The sequence below is a fragment of the Heptranchias perlo genome, chromosome 17, assembly GCF_035084215.1.
Source record: "Heptranchias perlo isolate sHepPer1 chromosome 17, sHepPer1.hap1, whole genome shotgun sequence".
NCBI classification, from domain to species: Eukaryota; Metazoa; Chordata; class Chondrichthyes; order Hexanchiformes; family Hexanchidae; genus Heptranchias; species Heptranchias perlo.
In genome coordinates, this window is record NC_090341.1 from 1,525,189 (window position 1) to 1,543,393 (window position 18,205).

The 18,205-nt window shown below is 54.0% G+C and overlaps 1 protein-coding gene across 3 annotated transcripts; it reads right to left on the reverse strand.

Annotated features, from left to right (window-relative positions):
- Window positions 1–4,244: 4,244 nt before the first annotated feature.
- On the reverse strand, window positions 4,245–17,493 carry LOC137333963 (serine/threonine-protein kinase pim-3-like). Of its 3 annotated transcripts, none has more exons than XM_067998333.1 (6): window positions 17,370–17,493; window positions 9,544–9,650; window positions 9,406–9,456; window positions 7,353–7,716; window positions 7,087–7,263; window positions 4,245–6,635 (listed from the first exon to the last, which is right to left on the reverse strand). In XM_067998333.1, the coding sequence occupies exons 2-6, from the start codon at window positions 9,634–9,636 to the stop codon at window positions 6,457–6,459; spliced, it is 864 nt and encodes a 287-aa protein (XP_067854434.1). In that variant the 5' UTR covers window positions 9,637–9,650; window positions 17,370–17,493; the 3' UTR covers window positions 4,245–6,456. The 3 variants fall into 3 exon arrangements, with proteins under 3 accessions (XP_067854434.1, XP_067854433.1, XP_067854435.1); XM_067998332.1 differs by lacking the exon at window positions 17,370–17,493 and adding an exon at window positions 12,082–12,398; XM_067998334.1 differs by lacking the exon at window positions 17,370–17,493 and adding an exon at window positions 12,082–12,400 and having other exon boundaries at window positions 6,505–6,635; window positions 7,101–7,263.
- Window positions 17,494–18,205: the final 712 nt, after the last annotated feature.

Here is an 18,205-nt window from a genome sequence, read left to right on the forward strand (position 1 = left end):
CAGTTTTACACTTGGCAGTGACTTTCTCAAATGAGGCAAACTGACCAGATTTATAGAAATGGGATTGAAACTTTGAGTTGTGTAGCTATTTCCAGGCGCACTGGGTGGGTTCAGTGTGACTGAGCATTAAATACAGATATTCAACAACTGGACTCAAAAGTTATACTTCGGCATTTATGATCAGTCGATGCATTCAATGGGAGTGAGTGAGAAGGTTTATCAGACTCAATTCAATGGGAGTGAGTGACCCCTGGGTTAGAGAGAGGGGAAATCAGCCAGGGTTCCTGCTCCTGATCACTGTCCAGTGAACCCTGGGTTAGAGAGAGGGGAAATCAGCCAGGGTTCCTGCTCCTGATCACTGTCCAGTGACCCCTGGGTTAGGGAGAGGGGGAAATCAGCCAGGGTTCCTGCTCCTGATCACTGTCCAGTGACCCCTGGGTTAGAGAGAGGGGAGAGAGACAGAGAGAAAGAGAGGGAGAGGGAGAGGGAGATGAGTCAGCCCATTCTCGTGGTGATAAAGTGAAGACACTGATTCTGCAGCACAAGGACACACAGCGTCACAGTTATCGGGTGAGTGGAGCAAACAACCAATAGAATGTCATTGTTTTCTGTACAGAAATGGCAATGTTTTGGCACACATTGTTCACCATGTCCCTCTGATTCCCTGTGCAGCGCCTCGACTCCGGGGGTGCTGGCTGCTCTCCGATACAGCAGCCAAGTTCACATTCAACAAGACAATGTCAGCAGGCTATTCTACCATGGGGTGCTTCACCACCCCCTCCTCATCTATAGTCCATTCACACAACCACTTTCCAGCAGGGTTCACTGGATGGTGATCAGGATCAGGAACCCTGGCTGAGCTCTCCCCTCCCCAGCTCAGAGACACTGAGGCTAAATATAGATCCCCGACTGTTGCCCCATCTGAGATCAGCAAGCAGCCATCTGGTCTGTGTGGCTCAGTACCAGAAATGGAGAGGGTGGGGGGGAATACAGTACGGAAAGAGAGATGGATACAGGGCTGGGAGAGAGATGGATACAGGGCTGGGAGAGAGATGGATACAGGGCTGGGAGAGAGGCGGATACAGGGCTGGGAGAGAGATGGAAACAGGGCTGGGAGAGAGATGGATACAGGGCTGGGAGAGAGATGGATACAGGGCTGGGAGAGAGATGGATACAGGGCTGGGAGAGAGGTGGATACAGGGCTGGGAGAGAGGCGGATACAGGGCTGGGAGAGAGATGGATACAGGGCTGGGAGAGAGATGGATACAGGGCTGGGAGAGAGGTGGATACAGGGCTGGGAGAGAGGCGGATACAGGGCTGGGAGAGAGGCGGATTCAGGGCTGGGAGAGAGGCGGATACAGGGCTGGGAGAGAGGTGGATACAGGGCTGGGAGAGAGGCGGATACAGGGCTGGGAGAGAGATGGATTCAGGGCTGGGAGAGAGGCAGATACAGGGCTGGGAGAGAGATGGATACAGGGCTGGGAGAGAGATGGATACAGGGCTGGGAGAGAGGCGGATACAGGGCTGGGAGAGAGGCAGATACAGGGCTGGGAGAGAGGCGGATACAGGGCTGGGAGAGAGATGGATTCAGGGCTGGGAGAGAGGCAGATACAGGGCTGGGAGAGAGATGGATACAGGGCTGGGAGAGAGATGGATACAGGGCTGGGAGAGAGATGGATACAGGGCTGGGAGAGAGGCAGATACAGGGCTGGGAGAGAGGCGGATTCAGGGCTGGGAGAGAGGCGGATTCAGGGCTGGGAGAGAGATGGATACAGGGCTGGGAGAGAGGCAGATACAGGGCTGGGAGAGAGGCGGATACAGGGCTGGGAGAGAGATGGATACAGGGCTGGGAGAGAGATGGATACAGGGCTGGGAGAGAGATGGATACAGGGCTGGGAGAGAGATGGATACAGGGCTGGGAGAGAGGCGGATTCAGGGCTGGGAGAGAGATGGATACAGGGCTGGGGGAGGGGTCAGAGCATGCTGTTCCCTGTCCTGATAGCTGTTCTGTTCTGTTTTCAGGATATTTACCCTTTTACAATCTAGATATTTTTGAATGCCATCATAGAATGATTCAGCACAGGAGGAGGCCATTCGGCCCATCTTGCTAGTTCTGGCTCTTTGAAAGAGCTATCCAATTAGTCCCACTCCCCTGCTCTTTCCCCACAGCCCTGCAAATTTTTCCTTTTCAAGTATTTATCCAATTCCCTTTTGAAAGTTATTATTGAATCTGCTTCCACCGCCCTTTCAGGCAGCGCATTCCAGATCATAACAACTCACTGTGTAAATATTTTTTTCTTCATCTCCCCTCTGGTTCTTTTCCCAATCACCTTAAATCTGTGTCCTCTGGTTACCAATTCTTCTGCCACTGGAAACAGTTTCTCCTTATTTACTCTCTCAAAACCCCTCATGATTTTGAACACCTCTATCAAATCTCCCCTTAACCTTCTCTGTTCTAAGGAGAACAATCCCAGCTTCTCCAGTCTCTCCACATAACTGAAGTCCCTCATCCCTGGAATCATTCTAGTAAATCTCCTCTGCACCCTCTCTAAGGCCTTCACATCCTTCCTAAAGTGCGGTGCCCAGAATTGAACACAATACTCCAGCTGAGGCCCAACCAGTGTTTTATAAAAGTTTAGCATAACTTCCTTGCTTTTGTACTCTGTGCCTCTATTAATAAAGCCCAGGATCCCATATGCTTTTTTAACAGCCTTCTCAACTTGTCCAGTCACCTTCAGCGATTTGTGCACATACACCCCCAGGTCGCTCTCTTCCTGCACCCCCTTTAAAATTGTACCATTTAGTTTAGATTGCCTCTCCTCATTCTTCCTACCAAAATGCATCACTCTACATTTCTCTGCGTTAAATTCCATCTGCCATGTGTCTGCCCATTTCACCAGTCTGTCTGTGTCCTCCTGAAGTCTGTAACTATCCTCCACATTGTTTACCTCATTGGATGTTATGTCATGTCCGATTATTCTACTTGGTGGTCTGGGGGGTTGGCTCCTCCCCTCCCCGTTTGAGAAGGGTCGACACCTCAATATCCGACGTGGGAGGAAGTTGTGTTAGGTCCTAAAGCCCTCCCTCCCTCCTCTGGCCGAGCACCGCCCAACCTACAGTGACTGTCGAATCTGGGGTTTAGTGAAAGAACTTGCATTTCTATAGCACCAATCACTACCTTAGGATGTCCCAAAGCGCTTTACAGCCAACGAAGGACGTTTGAAACGTAGTCACTGTTGTAACGGCGGTGGGACAGACCGAGAACCCAGACGTTCTGTAACCCAGCATCCCACTCCAACACCTGGGGTCCTTCCTACAAGACCAAGAGCTGAGCTTTGACCAGGCCCCTTCCCCCCCCAACCCAGAGCCTGTGTGGTACCCTGGGCAGCTCCCTGACCTGTGTCTGCGAGAGTTGAATTGCCTCCCTCGATAGGATTTCAGTTTTGTATTTGGAAGCTAAATGAATGAGGCAGAATCTATGTGGCAGACACTTGGATCCACATCTCCCATTATTCCCAGCTGTGGTTAATGGATGACATGAACCACAGATCTTTCATTACTGGCTGATTCTCCCCGTCTGTAAATCTATTGTGTTCATGCATGTCACAATGAGCACATTTCCAAAATGTATTAAAAAAAGTGAAACTATTTCCAGTGACAGGAGGGTCGGTACCAGAGGACAGAGATTAAAGGTAATTGACAAGAGAACCAGAGGAGAAGAATTTTTTTTTAAAATTAAACACAGCGCATTGTTATGATCTGGAATTCACTGCCTGAAAGGGCGGTGGAAGCAGATTCAATAATAACTTTCAAAAAAGGAACTGGATAAATACTTGAAAAGGAAAAATTTGCAGGTGAGAGCGGGGAGGTTGGGACTAATTGGAGAGCTCTCTCTGCCCATCGTCCTGTGCCGGCTCTTTGAAAGAGCTAGCCAATCAGTCCCACTCCCCTGCCCTTTCCCTGTAAATTTTTCCTTTTCAAGTATTGATCCAATTCCCTTTTGAAAGTTATTATTGAATCTGCTTCCACCGCCCTTTCAGGCAGTGAATTCCAGATCAGAACACTGCGTAAAAAAACTTGCTGAACAGTTGTCAAAAAAAACCTCATGTCCTGCCGGGGCTCCTCCGACAGCCGTCTCTCCCAGGACCTCCCCCCACAAGGCCAATCTTTACAGACTGTGCCTGGGCAGAGACCCCCACCTTCCCAACCTCACCTTAAATTCAAAAACACACTTGACAAAAATGCAAGGTTTACCATTATGATTTTAATTTCTTTTTAAATAGAAAAATAAGACAGAATTTGGTTCCACTGCAACATCTCAGTGCCTGGTTCCTGTACAACTCCATACACGGAATTCAATCTTGAATAGAAATAATTAAACAATGAAATAAATAACCAACCATTCAAATATTAAATTAGAATCTGCCCAGCAGCAGATTTAAATTAATAGCGAGACAGTGTGTGCGCTTTTACTGCACCAATTATCACCGATTCCCCAAAATAAAACACAAAGCATCACCTTTTTGGCTCTGGGTCTGTTCGACCTTGACTCAAACAGTCTCAGATCAGTTTACGATCAGTCTCCAATCAATGTAACAGTCAAACATGGGACAACCCTTTAAATCACAGTGTCAAGTGGACATTTTGAAGTATTTCCTCTCCTAAAAGCCCAACCTCTTGCAGGAACAGTCTGATGCCCCCATTCTCCACCCTCGTCCCGGACGACGATCGTCAGCAGCAACGGAGATACGGCTCAGCACGATCCTGTCCAAACAGGATCATTTCCAGTGGGGATCACTGGATAACGATGAGGGTGAGAACCTGGGCTGATCGACCCAAGGTTAGGGAGGGCCAATCAGAACCCCTACTGTTAGCACGGACTAGAGATTAAACCTGGACACCCTCCAGCTCAGCTCAAAAAACACAACCCATAAAACAAACTGAACTTTCAAGTGAAAAAAAAAATCGATCCCCAACAGTGCAGGATTCCCACGAGTCCTGTGGCTGATCTATTTGAGGGCGGGGCGGGAGGTACAGTGGTTCGAAAGAACAAATCTTTGGAAGGGTCGAAGACAAATAAATATTCTGAGAAACAAGGACTCATGAAAGTTCCTGTGTTTCCATTTCACGCACACTGTAAACTTCAAAAGTGCGAAAGGTATCGACACAACTTCCTCCGTAGTAACGGTTGCTAGGGCCTGTGCCTCCATCCCATTATTTACTTTTTAAAAACACAAGCATCAAGCTGCAGCTGGAGAGCGCTCTCAATCACACCTCACAATCACAGAAAACCCCAAGGACAGAAACACATTTAGCTTTGAAACTTTGCCTTGTGTTTCCGTGGTGACTCTGTGGGTCAAGGCTGTGGGATGCAGTGACCCTTGAACCCCAGCTCAGTAAGCTGGGAGAAAGTCTTCATGGCGATGAATTCTCTCCTTCACTCTTCAGATTCCCTGAGAAAGGCGATTTCATGATAAACGCCAGGCAGCAGCATTTCTACATTGATGGCCATCAGGAGAGTGTCAGACAGCAGGATAGAAAGTCACTTTTTGCATAGATTCTTGCATTGACTGTGCATGGAGTTGTCTAAATAGAGACACCCTGCCCACGAGTTAAAGCGTGGGCCCATTTAACAGGCTCCTGATGCACTGCAAAGGTTTGTGACTGTCTCCATTTAACAGTTTGTTTGTGCTTTGTAGAAACACGAGTGTTAGTCACAACTTCAGTACATCGAGAAAAGGAAAAAAACTGATTTAAACCAACAAACTGTTACACGATTACACTTATACACTCCCCGCAGAGCGACCCCACCATCGACAGACCTGGACCCACCAGTACTGTACCCCAGTGTTACAGTGACAGACTTGTACCCACCAGTACTGTACCAGTGTTAGACAGACCTGTACCCCCTGTACTGTACCCCAGTGTTATACACCGACAGACCTGTACCCACCAGTACTGCACCCCAGTGTTATACACAGACAGACCTGGACCCACCAGTACTGTACCCCAGTGTTATACAGACAGACCTGTCCCCACCAGTACTGTACCCATGTTATACACTGACAGACCTGTACAGTAAGGAGAATTGTTCACCAACCCCTGTAATAAACTCAGACTCCGCACGGGCACCGTTTCACTTCCGCCCAAAACACCAACCGCTTTGTCAGATTGCTCATGGGCCCCATGAAGTGACTGACTGGGTCCCTTGCCCACGTGGCCTCAGAATGCCCCCACGAGGGCCTATGACCCAGTTCCACTGCATCTTCAAGATCGAGAACTTTGCGTCCAACTCAGTCCTGTCGCCAGCTCTGATCTGTACCCGTATCCATCACAAGGGAGGGGGGGGGGCTGCACCCCTGGCCCCCTCGTTTCCTGCTGCAGCTTCCTCAGTCGGTAACACGCACTCCGACATGGCTCCCTCTCCTCAGCCCTCGTGCCCAGAGCCCGCGGCTCTCACAAGCTCTCCTGACTGGAGCTGTCGGACTGATCCTCCAGACCCTTCATGCCCAGCTCCCCGGCCCCCTGTTTGAGGAAACTCCCCTGCTGGAGCCACGGGTGAGTCAGTATCTGATCAAGGGTTGGTCTATCGGACGGTCGGAGGGAGAGACACCATTGGATGAGATTCTGGCACTCTGCAACACAAAAGGCACAAAGCGGCTGTCAGCTGTGATTGGAGGAGAGGTCAGATTCTACAGCCCAAAAACGGGAAAGGTCTGAAAATGGACCTTTGGCAAAGTTAACGGGAACGACAGCAAATATCGGGCCTGAGACTGATCATCTCCAGGAGCACGAAACCTGGCTCAGCGAGTCGGCAGCTCATTCTATTTATATATTTATGAAGGGTAAAATCCACATTAAAATTTCTGTTCTCATTATGTTTCCCCATTAAAACAATGCTTTGTGGTTCTAGGTCTTTCCTCAATAGGGTGATGGTGACCATGGAAGAGGTGGTTCCCATTATACATTCCCAGGACCACATTTATAATGGGAATGTTCGACAGGGACTGTCTGTAGATACACGACAGTCAATGATTAAAACAGATATTTTAAATCATTTTGCACATCCCACTCGGGGATCCGTACCTCTAGAAACGTGCCTGTGAAAGAAGACTTTCCCCCGGGCGATCTCCTCGTCGTGCTCGAACGGGATGTCACCACAGATCATATCGTAGAGCAGGACCCCAAGGGACCACACAGTGGCTGAACGGCCGTGGTATCTGTGACAGACGATCCACTCCGGGGGGCTGTACACCCGTGTACCTGCAATACAAGACACACCAGAGACTTCAGTATACAGGTTAGGGACAGAGACCGAGGCAGAGGGAATCTTTACCCGGTTAGATATTTACCATCAAAGTCTGTGTACACGGTATCCCGTAGCAACGCCCCGGAGCCAAAGTCAATGAGTTTGAGCTCCCCCGTCCTGAGATCGACCAGGATATTCTCGTCCTTGATGTCGCGATGCACCACCCCACAGTCGTGGCAGTGACTGACCGCTCGCACCACCTGACCGAAGAACGCACGGCCTACGTCCTCGGACAGCGCGCCATGCTCAGTGAGGAAATCAAACAGGTCCTGCACGGGCTCCGGCCGCTCCAGGATCAGGAGGAAGCTGTCCGGCTGCTCGAACCATTCCAGGAGTCGGATCACACCTCGGAATCCTGTCGACACCTTCCTCAGCAGCACGATCTCCAGCGGCACCATGGATCCGTTCTGCGGGAGGGGAGGGGGGAGGGAAGGAAATTAGATTTTTTTTTAAAACCACTTTCTACAGATCACAGCCACACTCACACCTCACTCAATTCTTCACAGGAGCCCGGACAATGTGGGCTGACTATTGAAACACAACCTAATCCCATCCTCAACCAATATCCACACAGAAAGGTTACAGCACGGAAGGAGGCCATTCGGCCCATCAAGTCTGTGCCGGCTCTATGCAAGAGCAATCCAGCCAGTCCCACTCCCCCGCCCTATCCCCGTAACCCTGCAAATTTTTTCCTTTCAGGTACTTATCCAGTTCCCTTTTGAAGGCCATGATTGAATCTGCCTCCACCACCCCCTCGGGCAGTGCATTCCAGATCCTAACCACTCGCTGTGTAAAAAGGTTTTTCCTCATGTCATCTTTGGTTCTTTTGCCAATCACCTTAAATCTATGTCCTCTGGTCCTTGACCCTTCCGCCAATGGGGACAGTTTCTCTCTATCTACTGTCTAGACCCTTCATGATTTTGAATACCTCGATCAAATCTCCTCTCAACCATCTCTGTTCCAAGGAGAACAATCCCAGCTTCTCCAGTCTATCCACGTAACTGAAGTCCCTCATCCCTGGAATCATTCTAGTAAATCTCTTCTGCACCCTCTCTAAGGCCTTCACATCTTTCCTAAAGTGCGGTGCCCAGAACTGGACACAATACTCCAGTTGTGGCTGAACCAGTGTTTTATAAAGGTTCATCATGACTTCCATACTTTTGTACTCTCTGCCTCTATTTATAAAGCCCAGGATCCCGTATGCTTTTTTAACCACTTTCTTAACCTGCCCTGCCCCCTTCAATGGTTTGTGCACATATACTCCCAGATCTCTCTGTTCCTGTACTTCTTTTAGAATTGTGCCCTCTAGTTTATATTGCCTCTCCTCATTCTTCCTACCGAAATGTATCACTTTGCATTTTTCTGCGTTAAATTTCATCTGCCACGTGTCCGCCCATTCCACCAGCCTGTCTATCCTCTTGAAGTCTATCACTATCCTCCTCACTGTTCACTGCCCTTCCAAGTTTTGTGTCATCTGCAAATTTTGAAATTGTTCCCTGTACACCCAAGTTCAAGTCATTAATATATATCAAGAAAAGCAGTGGTCCCAGCACCGACCCCTGGGGAACACCACTGTACACCTCCCTCCAGTCCGAAAAACAACCGGTCACCACTACTCTGTTTCCTGTTACTTAGCCAATTCTGTACCTATGCTGCTACTGCCCCCTTTATTCCATGGGTTTCAATCTTGATGATAAGCCTATTATGCGGCACTTTATCAAACGCCTTTTGAAAGTCCATATACACATCAACCGCATTACCCTCATCTACCCTCTCTGTCATGTCATTAAAAAACTCTATCACACGATTTGCTTTTAACATCCTTGCTGGCTTTCCAGAATCAACTGAATCGTGATCAGGAGTGAAACTGTGTTCCATTCTTAACCTAGGTCAACCCCCTACCCCGTCCCACTCCCACCAGTGTGATGTGCTAACTCAGACAGAACAGGAATGGAAGTCGGGATCTTCCTGGGCCGTGCGGCCGACCACCGAGCAGGACGGAGCGCTGATCACCAAGGCCTGAATTCACAGCCCACCATCACACACAAACCAAAATCAGAATACAAGATGGTTCTGTTTAACGGCCAGTCTCTTACCAGTGGTTTCCAGTCAGTGATCCTCTCCCGAGCCACGTGTTTGATAGCAACCTGCAACGTACAGAAAGGTCCGTTTAATACAGAGCCAGAGGGACAGGCTCGACTCTCACACACGTCTTCAACAGAACACACACTTACTGGAGCTCCATCCGAAAGGCAAACTCCGGAATAAACTGTCCCGAATCCTCCGCTCCCCAGGACTGGGCCGACCTCATAACATTTCTCAAACATTTCCCGTTCCTTCACTGTGGAAACATAAAGCAAAAGGGTTTAAAATGAATCAGGATCAGTCCCGACTGACCCCACCTGATTTACTGGGACCATCCCTGGGGTGCTCCATGTTTGGGGGACATACGCTGCCCGTTGGAGAATGATACGGTACCACCCCCCCCCGGGGTGTGGGGGTATCCCAGGGGCACTGCCCACTCCCTCCGCCCCTGCTCTGCAATCCCTTCGGGGTCCCCACCTGCTGCCGCCCAGAGGTGCATCTTATCCGGGGAGACGCAGGGTTCATCCGGTCTGAGCATCAAACTCTGCCGGGGCTCTGCCCCCTCCCCACACCCCCTCCTCCCCTGTCTCCGTCCCCCTCCCTCCCCACACCCCCTCCTCCCCCGTCCCTCCCCACACCCCCTCCCTCCCCCGTCTCCCTGCCCCCCCCCACCCCGTCCCCCTCCCTCCCCACACCCCCTCCTCCCCCGTCTCCCTGCCCCCCCCCACCCCGTCCCCCTCCCTCCCCCGTCTCCCTGCCCCCCCCCACCCCGTCCCCCTCCCTCCCCACACCCCCTCCTCCCCCGTCTCCCTGCCCCCCCCCACCCCGTCCCCCTCCCTCCCCCGTCTCCCTGCCCCCCCCCACCCCGTCCCCCTCCCTCCCCACACCCCCTCCCTCCCCCGTCCCTCCCCACACCCCCTCCCTCGCCCGTCCCTCCCCACACCCCCTCCCTCGCCCGTCTCCCTGCCCCCCCCCACCCCGTCCCCCTCCCTCCCCACACCCCCTCCTCCCCCGTCTCCCTGCCCCCCCCCACCCCGTCCCCCTCCCTCCCCACACCCCCTCCCTCCCCCGTCTCCCTGCCCCCCCCCCCACCCCGTCCCCCTCCCTCCCCACACCCCCTCCTCCCCCGTCTCCCTGCCCCCCCCCCACCCCGTCCCCCTCCCTCCCCACACCCCCTCCTCCCCCGTCTCCCTGCCCCCCCCCACCCCGTCCCCCTCCCTCCCCACACCCCCTCCTCCCCCGTCTCCCTGCCCCCCCCCCACCCCGTCCCCCTCCCTCCCCAGTCTCCCTGCCCCCCCCCCCACCCCGTCCCCCTCCCTCCCCACACCCCCTCCTCCCCCGTCTCCCTGCCCCCCCCCCACCCCGTCCCCCTCCCTCCCCACACCCCCTCCTCCCCCGTCTCCCTGCCCCCCCCCCACCCCGTCCCCCTCCCTCCCCACACCCCCTCCTCCCCTGTCTCCTTCCCCCCACCCCCCCCCCATTCCCCACACCCCCTCCTCCCCTGTCTCCTTCCCCCCACCCCCCCCCCATTCCCCCCTCACTAGTCCCGTGGCCCCGCCTACCCCCAACTGACGAATCAGAAGCCGTCCTGCGGCCGGTTGTTACACTCGGGATCCAATTAGCGCCTAAATTCCAAGTGTTGCAAAATTATCCCACGGGCCAATCAGCAGCTGCGGAGGAGCGAGCGGGAAGCACGAGATACAGATTTAGACCAATCAGCAGCCGGCAATTAAAGAGAAAGAGAAAGAAAAGGGAGAGAGAAAGCGGGGGGGTCCCGGGGGGTCGGCCGGCGGTCGGTGGGGGTCCCGGGGGGTCGGGTCGGGCGGGGGGGGGGTCCCGGGGGGTCGGGTCGGGCGGGGGGGGGGGTCCCGGGGGGTCGGGTCGGGCGGGGCGCGGGTCCCGGGGGGTCGGGTCGGGCGGGGGGGGGTCGGTGGGGCGCGGGTCCCGGGCGGTCGGTGGGGCGCGGTCCCTGGGGTCGGGCGGTCGGTGGGGCGCGGGTCGGGCGGGGGTCCCGGGTCGGGCGGGCGGGCCGCCGGCGCAGACTTTAACTCCGGAGCCGCTCTGGGATGTGAAGCGGGCTCTGCCTGTGCCCCGCACCGGGACCCCGAGCCTCGACAGGCGGCTCCCCGGCCGCAGTGGAGCCGCGGCCCCGGGTGGGCACGGTGCCCCGGGCCGCCCTCACTCTCACCATTAACCCGCCGCCACTCCACAAAGTTCAGGAAACCGCAGTGACCGGGCGCCGCCGCCCCGCAACTCCCCGAATTCACCCGGTCCCGGGGCGGCTCATTGACCCATAGATTCAATCAATAAATCCCCCCCCCTCCCCCCGGGACCCATCAATAAACCCCCCCCCCCCAGGGTAATTTTCGACCCTCCGCTCTCTCCGATGAATGAAGCGGGGGGTCCCGGGGGTCCGGAGCCCGGTCCCGTGTCTCGGGGGGTTTTTTGTCCCAGGAGAATGAATGAAGTCGGGAAAAGAGGAAAAGAAACTTGAAATAAAAATCGGCGGTTAAAGCGTCCCCGGTGAAACGGTTATTCTTAAAGATCGCGTTTATCACAAGTTCAGATTTTAACTCTGATGAGAATGAGCGGCCGCTCCGACCGAACTCACAGTGTGAACGGGCCCCCCCCTCCCCCCCGGCGATGGTTTCACGGCCCGGGGGAAGTTGCCGGTGACCGGCGCTTACCTGCGCCCAACAGCCCGTCCCGGGGCAGCGCCGGGTTCCTGATGAAACTGTGGATCTGTTTAGAGGGAATCACCGGGGCCGGGTTCATGGTGCAGGAATTTCCCAGCAAATAAAACACAGGCTGTAAATCTCGGGACTCGGACTCGGACTCCCGGGACTCAGACCCCGGCTCCCGGCTCGGAGCAGCTTTTAAGTCAGTGAAAGGCTCGGTTTCCTCCGCTGTTTTTGCAATGACGCCGCTCACAGAACTCAGGCTCCAATCGGAAAATGCGCCGCTCGGCTCGAAGTTCAAACAAATCTCCGTTCAAGGACATGCAGCAAATGCGCTTATAACAAGGACTCACCGCCCCGCACCAATCACAGCCCCTCAACCCCCGCACCAATCACAGCCCCTCAACCCCCGCACCAATCACAGCCCCTCAACCCCCGCACCAATCACAGCCCCTCAACCCCCGCACCAATCACAGCCCCTCAACCCCCGCACCAATCACAGCCCCCCAAACCCAGCACCAATCACAGCCCCCCAAACCCAGCACCAATCACAGCCCCTCAACCTCCGCACCAATCACAGCCCCCCAAACCCAGCACTAATCACAGCCCCCCAAACCCAGCACCAATCACAGCCCCGCAAACCCAGCACCAATCACAGCCCCCCAAACCCAGCACCAATCACAGCCCCCCAACCCCAGCACCAATCACAGCCCCCCAAACCCAGCACCAATCACAGCCCCCCAACCCCAGCACCAATCACAGCCCCGCAACCCCCGCACCAATCACAGCCCCCCAACCCCAGCACCAATCACAGCCCCGCAACCCCCGCACCAATCACAGCCCCCCAACCCCCGCACCAATCACAGCCCCCCAAACCCAGCACCAATCACAGCCCCCCAACCCCAGCACCAATCACAGCCCCGCAACCCCCGCACCAATCACAGCCCCCCAACCCCCGCACCAATCACAGCCCCCCAACCTCAGCACCAATCACAGCCCCCCAACCCCAGCACCAATCACAGCCCCGCAACTCCCGCACCAATCACAGCCCCCCAACCACAGCACCAATCACAGCCCCCCAACTCCCGCACCAATCACAGCCCCCCAACCCCAGCACCAATCACAGCCCCCCAACTCCCGCACCAATCACAGCCCCCCAACCCCAGCACCAATCACATCTGTTAACTCACACGTTCACAGATATGTCACGCCATCCATAGACCAATCACAGCGCTCTGCATGTTCGACCAATCCGGGTTAGCATTCCACTCGCCATTCACTCATCCAGCGGAGCCAATCGGAATGCAGACAGCCTGTAGCAGCATCACCCATTGCCCAGGCAGTAGCCAATCCCAGCTCACGCAGACTGTCGCCCAGCTGTGCAGACAGATGTGCAGTCATTTTATTAACGGGTCCCGGCCACCCTCCAATCCTTGACCCCCGACTCCCACATTGACCATCATTCCTTGACCCCTGCCCTCGACCCCCGCATTGACCAACATTCTCCGATCCCTGACCCCCAACCCCCAGCCCCGACCCCCGACCCCGGCATTGACCATCATTCCCCAACTCCAACCCCTAGCCCCAGTTCCCGACCCCGGCATTGACCATCATTCCCCAATGCTTGACCCTCAGCCCCGGCCCCCGACCCCAGCATTGACCATCATTCCCCAATCCTTGACCCTCAGCCCCGGCCCCCGACCCCGGCATTGACCATCATTCCCCAATCCTTGACCCTCAGCCCCGGCCCCCGACCCCGGCATTGACCATCATTCCCCAATCCCTGACCCCCAGCCCCGACCCCGGCATTGACCATCATTCCCCAATGCTTGACCCTCAGCCCCGGCCCCCGACCCCAGCATTGACCATCATTCCCCAATCCTTGACCCTCAGCCCCGGCCCCCGACCCCGGCATTGACCATCATTCCCCAATCCTTGACCCTCAGCCCCGGCCTCCGACCCCGGCATTGACCATCATTCCCCAATCCTTGACTCCCAACCCCCAGCCCCAACCACAACCCCCAGCCTGACCCCCCGAATTGACGATCGTTCTCCGACCCCCCCATTGACCATCATTCCCCAACCCCGAACTCCGACCCCGACTCCAATCCTGATCCCGTCCCCACCCCCGCATTGGCCATCATTCCCCAACCTCCGACCCCTGTCTCCCAACCCCCAACTCCCGCATTGAGCATCATTCCCCGACCCTGACCCCCACAGTGACCATCATTCCCTGAGCACCGACTCCTGTCTCCCAACCCCCAACTTCCGGATTGAGCATCATTCCCGACCCCGACTCCCGCAGTGACCGTCATTCCCCGAGCACCGACACCCGTCTCCCGACCCCTGACTCCCGCATTGAGCATCATTCCCCGTCCCCGGGCCTCGGACGCCCTCCCGTACCCTGGCACAGGGCCGTGCTTCCTGTGCCTGATGTGGTGCTGGGGAGATGCTTGTGCGACCCTTGAATTAGCTGCGACTGGCCTGGGTGCCCCCAGGTGAGGGAGCTGGCCCAGGGCTCCCTGTCCTGACCCCCTCTGGAAGGTGTGAGAGGGCAGGGGGCTACGCCCGGCTGTGACGCCCGTGGGCATCACCATCTCGCCCATCTGGGTGCGGTGCCAGTGGGCAGCCAATATCCCTGCACCCAGTGCCCCAGTGAGAGTCAGTGCCTTGGGCACAGCAGGGGAGAAAACCTGGCAGGAAACAGATGGAGGGTAAAACGCATGGTAACAGCAGCGGCTTCCAGTGTATGAGACACACACCTGCCTTACTAAACACCGACGGTGTGACACTCACTGAGATACCTGCACCTGATGGTAACGATCCAGGAGCAGGGGAGCCTGGCGAGAGATTCAAAGTATCGGAGAATAATTATCACAGAACACGGAGCCTGCACGAGTCTAACGAGGGGGTAGAACAGCCTGTTTGCACTGTGCAAACTGACACATTTTGTAACTCAGTTTATAACAATTTAGTCCACATGTTCTGGGGCCAATATTTATCCCTCAACCAACGTCACTGAAAACAGATGATCTGGTCATTATCACATTCCTGTTTGTGGGATCTTGCTGTGCGCAAATTAGCTGCCACGTTTCCTACATCACAACGGAGACTACACTTCAAAAGTACTTAATTGGCTGTAAAATGCTCCTGAGGTTATGAAAGGTGCTATATAAATGCATGTCTCTTTCTTTCTTATTATCCGGGTTAATGTGAGGGGCAGGGAATTCCAATCATTATAGAATCATAGAATCATAGAAATTACAACATGGAAACAGGCCCTTTGGCCCAACATGTCCATGTCGCCCAGTTTATACCACTAAGCTAGTCCCAATTGCCTGCACTTGGCCCATATCCCTCTATACCCATCTTACCCATGTAACTGTCCAAATGCTTTTTAAAAGACAAAATTGTACCCGCCTCTACTACTGCCTCTTGCAGCTCGTTCCAGACACTCACCACCCTTTGAGTGAAAAAATTGCCCCTCTGGACCCTTTTGTATCTCTCCCCTCTCACCTTAAATCTATGCCCCCTCGTTATAGACTCCCCTACCTTTGGGAAAAGATTTTAACTATCTACCTTATCTATGCCCCTCATTATTCTATAGACTTCTATAAGATCACCCCTTAACCTCCTACTCTCCAGGGAAAAAAGTCCCAGTCTGTCTAACCTCTCCCTATAAGTCAAACCATCAAGTCCCGGTAGCATCCTAGTAAATCTTTTCTGGACTCTTTCTAGTTTAATAATATCCTTTCTATAAAAGGGTGACCAGAACTGTACACAGTATTCCAAGTGTGGCCTTACTAATGTCTTGTACAACTTCAACAAGACTGAGATTTCCCCAGGCTATTTAAACCAAACCTTTCTGGGGCCAATTTTAATTGGACCAATAGGGGTGGCACGAGTGGCCTGGAGCACCACTAATATAATAAAATAATCAAACGATCCAATTAAATGAACACGTTCACGAGAGCAACTAGAAATCACCTCAACAATTAAATTGTGACATTGGTGTTGGTGTCGGAGTCACTCTTTCCCTGAGGTGTCCATCGGTCGCGGAAGGCTCAGTGGGTACTGGAGGACTCCACACCCTCCAGGGTCACCTGGACTCGGACAAGGAGGGGCTGCAGAGTGACCCCTCCCTCCCCCATGGACTACCCCCAACCCTGAACCTGCAAATTCAATCCTTTCTGGGGACACCCCCAGAAATTGGATATTTGTCTTTTTTGCTTTTGCTGCTTTCAGCTTCTCCCTCTGGGTGTCTCAGCTCATCCCTCCCACCCTACCCATGTTGACCCACACTGGCTATGGTCTTACAGGCGCTGCTTCAGTCTGTGCAGTGGAGTGTCATCAGACTATTCGACTGCATGAGCATGACAACCAAGTCTTATTCAACCCTCGCCCAAAGTCTGCAAGTACCCCAGGGGAGGGTGGTCACTGGACAGTGATCGGGAGCAGGAACCCTGGCTGATTTCCCCTCTCTCTAACCCAGGGGTCACTGGACAGTGATCAGGAGCAGGAACCCTGGCTGATTTCCCCTCTCTCTAACCCAGGGGTCACTGGACAGTGATCAGGAGCAGGAACCCTGGCTGATTTCCCCTCTCTCTAACCCAGGGGTCACTGGACAGTGATCAGGAGCAGGAACCCTGGCTGATTTCCCCTCTCTCTAACCTGGATGGGGGGCAATGAGCCTGACTGAAGCCCCCTAACACCCTCCCTGGCTGAGCTCAGCACAGAGCGGGGATGGTACCAGGGACTCTGCTGGTTGTGGTGGATGGAGTCGGTAACTGGACAGCAAACATTACCCACTGAGACCATAAGATGGAGCTTTTGTGGGAACTTCTAAGATTTAGACAGTGGCTTAAAAACCCCAAATGACACACACAGGATTTTATAGCCTCTCAGAATTAACCAGACAATCTTGTCGGACTTGAAAGGAAAAAGTTTACTGGGCTATGGGGAAAGAGCAGGGGACTGGGACTAATTGGATCGCTCTTTCAAAGAGTCAGCACAGACACGATGGGCTGAATGGCCCCTTTCTGTGCTGTACCTACTATGATACTATGACTTTTATCCGACGAGATGCTGAGCAGAGTCTCGGTGTGTCTATGCTGGTTCTATACCTCGCTCTCTGCCTACTCTCCCTGAACAATTATTACCAGATTCTGAGTGTTAGACTTTGCAGATAAAATCTGAAATGGGAAAGATGGATTAAAAAATATTACAAACCCTCCCCCTCCCCCTTCCCCTTCCCCAATAAACGATGTGACTCCCTCGTGAGTTTCACCAGTTCCTACCTGGTCAGACTGGTAGGAGGGAGCCGGTGACAGTCCGCTCTGCCCCCTCTCTGTGCCGTTCGGTGTGAATCGGGCGTCACGCCTGATCCTTACCCGAGGAGAATTACGCCCCGAGGACCCTCTCTCTGAACGAAAGGAAGGCCCGTGATGGTGGGAAACTTTCAAACAAAGAGAGAATTGGGAAAAGGAATAACCAACAGGGGCTTAATTTTGATTTTAAAAGTTCTGGAGTTATCCTTTTTTTGAGATAGATGTTACATTAGGGTACTGAATCTGGTTAATCCCCCTCCCCAACTGATCACCTAGACTTGGGGGGGGGGGAGGAATCCACTGCAGACAGGGTTAATTCTGCAGCTTTTCCTCATTCACCCAAATAAAGGCACGATCCTGAGAGTATTGGCGCAGGGCTGGCTCGCTGCTCTCAACCACGAGTCCTCACGTCACACACCGTGCGTCATCCTGAGGTCAGCAGCCTGAGTCAGCTGATGAGCCCGTTGCCATGGGGACGCTCCCAGGACGGATACGTGGGCAGGCGATGATTGATGGGAGGTTGGTGGAGCTGGGACAGCGAAGAGTCAGCCTGAGAGTGGAAACACGGCAAACAATGGAAGCACCTGCTGTAAAGGGTAAAGCCAGCGCATTCCTGCATCAATTGCTGCAATCGCCATGGCAACCTCTCCTCCAGGAGGCCGTATCGCACACAGCTCTCCGAGAGAGGCCCAGTCACAACTCACTGCTAAATATATAACAAGCCTGTCAGCTTAGAGTTCATGCACAGAGTCCTGGCAACATTCTACAAACCTATAATTAGCTTTTTAACATCTCACGATTAAGGA